Source organism: Monoraphidium neglectum (genome assembly GCF_000611645.1).
Source record: "Monoraphidium neglectum strain SAG 48.87 unplaced genomic scaffold scaffold01049, whole genome shotgun sequence".
Classification (NCBI taxonomy): Eukaryota; Viridiplantae; Chlorophyta; class Chlorophyceae; order Sphaeropleales; family Selenastraceae; genus Monoraphidium; species Monoraphidium neglectum.
In genome coordinates, this window is record NW_014012579.1 from 1 (window position 1) to 8,505 (window position 8,505).

The 8,505-nt window shown below is 65.2% G+C and overlaps 2 protein-coding genes across 2 annotated transcripts in view; one reads left to right on the forward strand and one right to left on the reverse strand.

Moving 5' to 3' along the window:
• Window positions 1–33: 33 nt before the first annotated feature.
• On the reverse strand, window positions 34–1,922 carry MNEG_6458 (putative Protein mrp like protein; the record flags this gene model as incomplete). The annotated part of the gene is made up of 6 exons (XM_014045066.1): window positions 34–171; window positions 385–607; window positions 876–1,034; window positions 1,266–1,475; window positions 1,610–1,804; window positions 1,881–1,922. Coding segments are annotated over 6 exons (967 nt in total), but the record flags the coding sequence as incomplete, so codon positions are not given.
• Window positions 1,923–3,037: 1,115 nt separating this feature from the next.
• MNEG_6459 (hypothetical protein) overlaps window positions 3,038–8,505 on the forward strand; it is a gene marked incomplete at both ends in the record, with an annotated part of 12,070 nt that continues 6,602 nt past the window's right edge. The window contains 16 exons of the mRNA XM_014045067.1: window positions 3,038–3,337; window positions 3,522–3,721; window positions 3,898–3,970; window positions 4,197–4,276; window positions 4,424–4,502; window positions 4,678–4,748; window positions 4,949–5,193; window positions 5,321–5,487; window positions 5,729–5,881; window positions 6,076–6,132; window positions 6,303–6,450; window positions 6,654–6,756; window positions 6,992–7,095; window positions 7,410–7,564; window positions 7,733–7,915; window positions 8,135–8,244. Coding sequence (XP_013900521.1) covers window positions 3,038–3,337; window positions 3,522–3,721; window positions 3,898–3,970; window positions 4,197–4,276; window positions 4,424–4,502; window positions 4,678–4,748; window positions 4,949–5,193; window positions 5,321–5,487; window positions 5,729–5,881; window positions 6,076–6,132; window positions 6,303–6,450; window positions 6,654–6,756; window positions 6,992–7,095; window positions 7,410–7,564; window positions 7,733–7,915; window positions 8,135–8,244 — 2,228 coding nt within the window. The remainder of the gene's footprint in view (window positions 3,338–3,521; window positions 3,722–3,897; window positions 3,971–4,196; window positions 4,277–4,423; window positions 4,503–4,677; window positions 4,749–4,948; window positions 5,194–5,320; window positions 5,488–5,728; window positions 5,882–6,075; window positions 6,133–6,302; window positions 6,451–6,653; window positions 6,757–6,991; window positions 7,096–7,409; window positions 7,565–7,732; window positions 7,916–8,134; window positions 8,245–8,505) is intronic.

Sequence of the window (8,505 nt, forward strand, 5' to 3'; positions counted from 1 at the left end):
GAGGAGGACATGGTGGGGGGGGGCGCGCCTCACCCTTGGCCACGTCGACAAAGGCCAATTTTTGGGGGGTGGTGACGATGACCGCTGCCGTGATGGCCACCGTCTGGCAGAGGGTGAGCTGGATGTCCCCTGTTCCCGGCGGGAAGTCCAAGATCAGGTAGTCCAGGTCACCTGCGGTCAACATTTGTAAGGCAGCGGTGAGCGGCCTCGAGCCTTAAAACACAGACCCCATAACATAACACCAGCACGGGCTGGACGATAAGCTGCGGTGCCTCAATTCCAGGTACACCAATGAACCCCACAGGAGCCGCAGGCCCGCCGTCGCCTCCGGCTCGTGCAAACCCCACAGGGTGCAAACCCCCGCGCGACCCGTGTGCGGCTCACCCCACTCGCTAGTGGTCAGCATCTGTGTGATGAGCCCCGACACCATGGCGCCGCGCATGATGGCGCTGCCCTGCCCCGCGAACCCGAAGCTGACCAGCTTGACGCCCTCGTAGTCAGTGGGCGTGATGGCGCGCGTCTCGGGGTCCATCCGCAGGATTCGGAGCTCGGGAGACACCATCGTCGGCAGGCTGGGGCCGTACACATCGGCGTCAAATATGCCCACCTGCAGTTGCGCATGCGGCGCGCGGCGCGGGATCTGTCAGCTGGCCGGCGCCCGACCCAGGGCTGAAAGGCAGGCGGGACGTTCAAGGGCGCGCGGCTGTCAACCTCAAAGTGATGCTGAGCGTAATGTGTACCCACGCGTGTCGGCCAGGCTCGTGTGATCAATTAGCTGTGCACATCCAGGTGGGTGCGGCCGCTTCCCATCGCAGCCGCCCTCGACCCCCGCTCGCCTTGGCGCCCATCTGCGCGAGCGTGTAGGCGAGGTTGACGCTAGTGGTGCTCTTGCCCACGCCGCCCTTGCAGCTGGAGACGGCGATGATGTGGCGCACGTCCCGCAGGCCGCCGGGGCGGCCGGTGTCGGCGGCGAGCAGCGGCTTGTTGGGCTGGCTGGTGATGGTGACATCGACCGACGTCACCCAAGGCAGCTCCTGTTGCAGGGGCGAGTGTGCGGCCGCAGCCCAGCCGCAATCAGCGCTCATTGCTTGCCAAATTTGCCTCGGAGCATGAGACACAAGATGCTCAATTAAAAATTGAGCAGCTAAACTCATGCCACCTCGCGTCGCTGCCCCAGGCTGCCGACTGCCACCGTCAGCCGAACCTGGCCTAGCTGCGGCCGCTTTCTTGCTCCGCAGCCTGATTTGCCGCCGCGGCCGCCTCACCTGAACGTACTGCGTCGCCTCCCGCTTGAACTGGTCCTTGACAGGGCAGGCCGGCGTGGTGAGCTCGAGCTTGAACGCCACTGCCCCAGAATCTGCGTCGATCGCCATGTCCTTCACAAAGCCGCAGGCCACGATGTCCTCCCCAAAATCAGGGTCGATGATGCGGCGCAGCTGGGACAAGACTTGGTCCCCGAGGGCTGGGGGCGCCGCCTGCGGGGCGGGCCACGGTTTGCAGCCAGGGTGTGCAGGCGGACTGCCACTGCAAATGGATGGATTATCAATGCACCAATCGACGACTCGCAAGGGTAAGGCTGACGCATGCGAAAGGAGAGAACGCAGCCCACCTGGTCCACAGCCGCCGCGCGGACTGTGGTTCGCCGCCGCGAGGGCGCGATGGTGGCCGCCCAGTGCCGCTGCTGCTCGTGCTGCTGCTCGCGCTGCTGCGAGTGCCGCCGCTGGTGCGCCGCAAAGCTGGTGCTGCGTGAGTGCGCCACCAATTGGCCGCATCTTACACCGACCATGTTCTGCGCCTGCTGGGCCTGCGAAATAGAAGCGTCGCGGAGGCTTGGCGATCGATCTACGCGACATCGCAGCAGCCAAACACGAGGTCCGCACCTGTGCGCATGGCACACGGCACCTACGCAGCATGTTCTGCATGGTTGATGCTCAGGCCGCGGGCGCGGGCCTCTCCGGCTGTGGCAAGTGAGTGGAATTCACACACAGCAAGGGCTATAATCCACTTGAAGGCAGGATATTACATCGTCAATGTAGTGCGTTGATCCACGCGTCACCGCATTGGGCCCAGCAACGTCCACCCGCACGGGAAGCAGCTCAGCACAGCGATCCCAGCAGCATGCCCATCGCGCACAGCACACCATTACAGTACGTGCATGGCTGGCTTGCTCCACAAGGTGATAAACACGACCAAATCCATTCAGAAAGCTGTTTAGCCTCCGGCACTGGCCGGAGACCAGTACACGGTATGCAATTGTCCGTGCAACACCTGCATGCTATGGCATTGCACTGTTGCTCTGGCAGGGGGGGGGGATGTCATCAGGCCGCTGTGCGTACCCTGTCAGTGCAAAACTTGCCACCAGCATAATCCTTTATCATAGTCCACCACCTGTACATGGGCACAGTACCAGTACAAGTAAGGGTTACATTCCTCTTCAACACTTCAAGTGGGGTACGCCTTCTTTACCGCACAGACCGCAAACATCAGCATGACTTGACAACTCACTGTATATGTTCATCGCATGGGTTCGTCAAACTACGCTGCAGGCGCGACACAGACACCTTTGCAAGCATGGGCACTGGAGCCAGATAGCGGCACCGAGTGACACCACATCAGTCGCAAGCAGGCATATCTGCAGGTCGTCCAGAAGAGGATCGCTGGACGCAAATGTTATGAAGGCTGGCACATGCCAAATCCACGGACCAAGGTCGTGTACACGGAATTCATTTTGAAAGTAGACCTCCTCACAGCCAGCCACCTGCTCCTTCCATGACACCGTAACGCAGTACTCCGCTCTGTCACGATGTTATTCGGCCATGACTCAATGGAGGAGGACGATCTGGCGCGGCCATTCGGCGATGCCTCCAACCTGCCGCCTCAGGGCCCCTCGGCCAAACGCCAACGCGTTTCGAGCCCCTTGAATGACCTGATAACGCTGGTGCGCTCCCAGCAACACGGCTGCCGCTGGTCATGCTGCACATGCTGCGCGACTTGCCCAGGCGGCCTGTGCCACGCTCTCATGTGAGCCGCGTGCACGATGCTGGCACATGCAGTCTTAGCCGCCGCCGACCGTTTCATTGCGATTCCGACACAGCTCGAACGCCATGGCTGCACCGGCCTGCAACCGGCGCGCTTGGGAACGCCGCACGGCAGCGCGGGCAGCGCGACCTTGACGCCTCCCGGGCCCAGCGAGGGCCTGCGCGTCGAGGACCCCCGCAACCTGCGGCGGAAGCTGGAGGGGGCGCTGGCGTCGCAGCGGGCTCAGGACGCGTTCGTCGCAGGGCTGGCGGAGGTCGTGGCGGACGAGGGCACGCTGCGGCGGGCGCTGTTGCCCATGGTGGTCACGTCGCAGGCGAGCACATGGCCGGGCTGCTGGGCCGCTGCCGTTGGGGAAGTGCTGAGAGTCCTGAGACACGCCAGTGGCCGTACCACTCGTTGGTATAGCAACAACATGAGCCTTGCTCCCAGCGGCGGGCCTTGCTCCTGCCATCACGCCACCTCGCTGCGCCCCCTCGCCACAGATCAACTACGCCAATGGCGACAGCCTGCTGCGGATGACGCTTAACATGCAGCGCGTGCAGTCGCGCGTCGCGTCGCTGCTGCTTGAGAAGCTGCCGGAGTTCTGTGGCGACTCGGCGGATGGCGGCGGGGCGCTGGACGGGGCCGCGGGGCCGCACGATGGGACGTCCATCCCCAGCCTCATCTTGGGACAGCTGCGCTGGTGAGCTGGCTGGCTGGGCCAACATGGCCATTCATGTCGCCCCCTGATGGGACAGCCTGATATCATGCACCCTGGAAGCCCCTTGCGGATGCCGCAGCAGTGCTGCTGATACCAGATGCTGCAGCTGTTCAAAAACACGCCTGGTTGGCGGACGTGCCTGCTGGTCGCTTTTGCAGGCTGGAGGCGGTGGTGGACGCTGGGGGCCTCACTGACAAGGTCTTGCAGGTCCTGCCTGTCTGCCCGCCGCAGGTGCGCGCGCGTGCTCACGCGATGTCGCGTGTTGACGATTTTGGGGGGGGGGGGTGAGGCCGGGCCGCACGCTGAGATTGATGGGGCGCGCACAGTGACGCCTGTGCATCGTTGGGGGTGGCGCTGGCCTCGACAGCGGGCGCAACTGGCGCGAGCGACAGCGCGCCACCTGACACGGAGCCAACGCGCTGCCGCACGCGCACGCCGCTCACACGCACCCCCTCAGGTGCAGCAGCAGCTTGTGGGGTTCTTACCGGAGGTCGCCTCCCCGGAGGAGCACGAGCGCGTGGTGGAGGCGCTGCTGGGGTGGGTGCATCCCCTCATCTATTGGCTGGGACAGGTGGCTGCAGCTCGGCCACACTGCCGTGCATTGATGTGCTCATGGATGCTGCATGTTGCTTTTGATGCTGCTATTCTACTTGCACGTGCCTGTTTTCCCACGGATGATACCAGGCTGCTGGAGCAGGACACAGGGTTTGTGGCGTGCGTGCTGGATGCTGTCGGGGACATGCAGCTGGAGCCAGGCCTGCAGGTGGGGGATAAGACGGTCTAGGGGGTGGGGAGACGGTGTTGCAGGCGCACCACACATTGACCCGCCAAAATCTACTGCCCAGCAGGCGGCGAATGGCTCAGCGGCTGGTTGTATCCTCCCGGCCGTCCCCTGGCACCGTTTCGATGTGCGATGCTGGCTTTTTGCATTGCGCCAGGCCCACGCGGTGGAGAGCCTGGGCCAGCAGCTGCAGGCTGTGGATGTGGACGACCTTCCTGCACTGGTCAGGTGGGTGTCCTTGCCAGCTGGCACGTGACTTGACTCGTCGAGAGGCCAGCACATGACGTGGAATTCGTCTCACGTCAGCAGACCGTCATCCTTCTGAGTACGCCCACATTGCTCTGGATGCGTGACAGGTTCAACTCAAGCACGATGCAAAGCATGTTGATGATTGAGCACGTGTGAGGCGTCCGCCGCTCGCGTCGCAGGTTCCTCCTCGCCAACACGACGCCCCACAACGCCCAGGACGTCGCCGCCGGCGTCCGCGCCTGCCTGCATTGCGCCTCACCCACCGACCCGCGGCTGGCCGTCCCCGACAGCAAGCAGAAAGGGCCGGCCGGCGGGCGTAGCAAGGTGCTGGCTGAGGCGCGCGTGCTGCGGGAGCTCGGCGCCGCGCTGCAGGCGAGCGACCCGGCGCGCGGCGGCCTGCTCAAGGCGGTCGGGGCCCTGTCAGGTGAACGCCCGCAGGGGGGGGGGCGGGCGGCGCCCTCACAGGGGTGCTTTGGACGAAGGCAGCCAAGCGATCATGCTGACACTGCTGACGCGCCGCGCCGACTGCTCGTACATCGCGCATCCTGCAGAGCCACGGCAGCACAGGGCCGTTGACCTATGGGCACTACTGCTGATCTGGCAGCACGGCGCGTCGGCGCCGCAGCACGCGCGCGCGGCGGAGGCGCTGCTCAGGCGGAAGGTGCTGGAGGGCCAGGCGGGGGCGAGGTGGCTGGAGGGCGCGGTCTGGGACCACCAGGTGAGGGCTTTTGGGTGGGCACAGCAGGGGTTAAAAGGAAAAGGGGCCAGCAGTCTCTCTCCTCTTTAACGGGCTGGGCTGGCTCGGATGACGGGCTGACCGGCCGTTGGATGGACATGCGATTGGCATTGTTTGCCGGAGCGTCCACGCAGCAGCACCCTTTCATATGCGGCTTCGCTGCTGCGTGGTGCCCTGCAGCATGCCTCTTGCAAGGGTTGCCAACGTAAAACCCTCATCCCAGGCGGTCGTTCAGGACCTGTGGCAGCCGTTTTTGGGGCTCGCGGCCGCCTGGTCGCGCGCAAAGGAGCCGCAGCTACGGGTAGCTGCCGGGCAGCTGTACCGGTGTCTGTTTGTCAGGGTGGACAGCACGCCCCATCGGCAGGAGGTGCTGCAGGTGCGGGATCGCAGGCGACTCGGGTTGTCGCGAGAGCATGCGACTGGCTTTGCAGCTGCCACCCTTACAGCCGCAGGGGACTAGGGTTGCCACGCCTCCTGGATCTGGCATGCTCGCAGGCGGCAGGCTGCAGGCGGCCACCCTCATGCTGCGGCCTGCACCTCGGCTTAGTCCCCGCATCAATGCTCCCCCAGGCGCTGCACGGTCACCTGGGCTCCGGGCAGCAGCAGGAAGAGGATGTGGCGCTTGAGGTGGGACCAAGCAAGAAAGATAAAAGAAAGCAGCGGGTGTCCTCCGCGCGGGCGCCAGCTGATCACCGTCTGCACGCGCACCAGGCCCCCAGCGGTAGCCCGCGTCCGCATGCGTGCCCGGGCTGCTCACGTCCTGCGCGCTTGGCGTCAATCTGCTGCTCCCCCGGTAGGCCCTGCTGCTGCTGGCGCACCGCCACACGGAGCTGCTGGCGCGCTTTGGCGCGTTCCTGGCGTCCATCCTGGACCACTTGGAATGCTTCAGCGACACGCAGCTGCGGCAGGTGTTTGAGATGTTTGCGGCGCTCACCGCGCCGTCAGGTGACAAGCAGGCGCCGACCGCCTCTCATTGCATCTTGGCCCCTCTTCAGTGCCGAGCCAGTCCCCGCTTTTGCAAGCTCCTAGGTTTCCTCAGCTGCAATCAGGGGCAAGTCGAGCCACGCGGGGCCTCCTGACCTGACACTACCGCTCCCAAAGGCTGCGCGTGAACCAACGCGCCCTGCTCCGCTCCATACCTGCCGCAGCCGGCGGCGCGTCGGGGTCGTCTGGTAGCGCAGGTTTCTGCCAGGGCGGGCGCTTTGAGGACGAGCTCCACATCACGCTGACCAAGGCACTGGCACACACCAGGTGGGAGTAAAAGCATGGGGCGGATGGGTGCTGGCGGCCGTGAGAGTGGGGATGCTGTCAACAGGACGCCAAGAGAGCCACGGCGGCAGATGGGTGGCCCCGCGAGTTGCTGGTTGGAGGTTTGAAAGAGGCCCTTGGCGAGGGCAGAAGCTGCCCAGCAGTCCATTGTTAGCTGCCGTGCCAGTGGGTGGGCTCATTATCTGATCCTGATGGCGCCTTGCCTGCTGAGCCGCAGCCCCGTCTATAAGCGTATCGGGATTGTGGGCGGCCTGGCTATGCTGCGGCGCGAGGCGGCGGCGTACGCGGCGGCGGTGGAGGGCTGCGGCCCCGGGGAACCAGGTGAGGGGGCCGTCCCGGTCGCGGGCTGTCAAGCCAACAGCCCCTGGGGCCACATGCGCCCATGGGCTTTGGTGGCTTGCGCAGCCGCACGCAGGGGCGTGCCAAGTGCAGGCTTGCTGGCAGACCCAACCCTCTGATCAACGAGGCCTGCATGCAACCCAGGCTGAGGTCATACGCCGCGCCGCGCTGCTGTCTGGGGAACTCGTTACCTACAGACGCCCTGCAGGAGGCGTGGACGAACCGCGCCGAATCCCTGCTGCGCCAGTGCCAGCCTGCGCCCGCGTGCATGGCGTTCCTGCTCGACCGCCTCACAGACGCGGTGGCGGCCGGCATCCCCCAGCTCGAGGCCGCCGGCCCCAGCGCTGCCGTGGGTGCGGGCGCGACAGCAGCCGCCCCGCAGCAGCTGGCGCCGGAGGCCTCCGCACCGCTGCCGCAGCCGCTCGCTTCGTGGCTGTCCGGCAGGGTCCAGGTGCGACTCCTTGCGAAGCTGCGGCTTGCAGGCGTTTCTATGGGTGGGGCCGCGATCCGCCGGAGGCTGGACGCCGGCCTGTCAGCACGCTTAGCATCATGTCTCAAGCATCGTCTGCCGCGGCTGTCGATTGCTGCCCTGGTTCCTTTCATGTTTTGAATGCTTCAGGACCTCCTCTATGAGGGCGGCGGCTTCCTGGCCGATAAGCGCGAGGACGCGGTCGACGGCGCTGCTGGCGACGCCGACGCGGCGGCGCTGTTCGCGCCGGGCGCGCTCGACACGGGGGATTCCAAGCTGACGCCCGCGCTGTGGTTTAACCTGGACGGGCCGTCTGCGTTGTGCGCCCTGAAGGTGGGGGGCTTTGGCGCCTTGCAACTGGAGCGTAGGGCAGAGGATACCGGGCTGCTGTACGTGCGCTGTGGAGCCTTGTCTTTGCCTGGCCTTGCCTTGCCTTGGCTGGCCATGCCCTAGTTTGACCAGCTGTGGGCCACGCCGCAGCACCCATCCAGGCCCAACTGAATTGACCGCTGTCAGTTCCAAGGCGGCGACTCACTGCACCCCGCCCGCCAGGTGCTGCCCATCGCTGCCAGCAACGACCCCCGGGAGAGGGCAAAGCTGCTGTGGCTGGCGCCACTGCTGCGGCTGCTGGCGGCGCTCACTCAGCAGGTTGGTGCGCAGAGGTTGGTGGACAGCTGTCGTTCTGCTGTTTTGAAACGTCAACACCTCCACGGACCAGGACCACATCACCGCTGCCGCATTCCGAGGCCGACTGTACCCGAACCACGCGCACTGACTGGACCAACTATGCAACCTCTCGTTCACTGCGACAGGTTTCGCAAACGATTCCAGCAGCACCACTGTTTTCAGGCCCCCGTCCCCACTCACGCAAGCATCTGCTTGCCCTGCCCCTCACTCCGCACGCACAACCCCCCCCCCCCCCC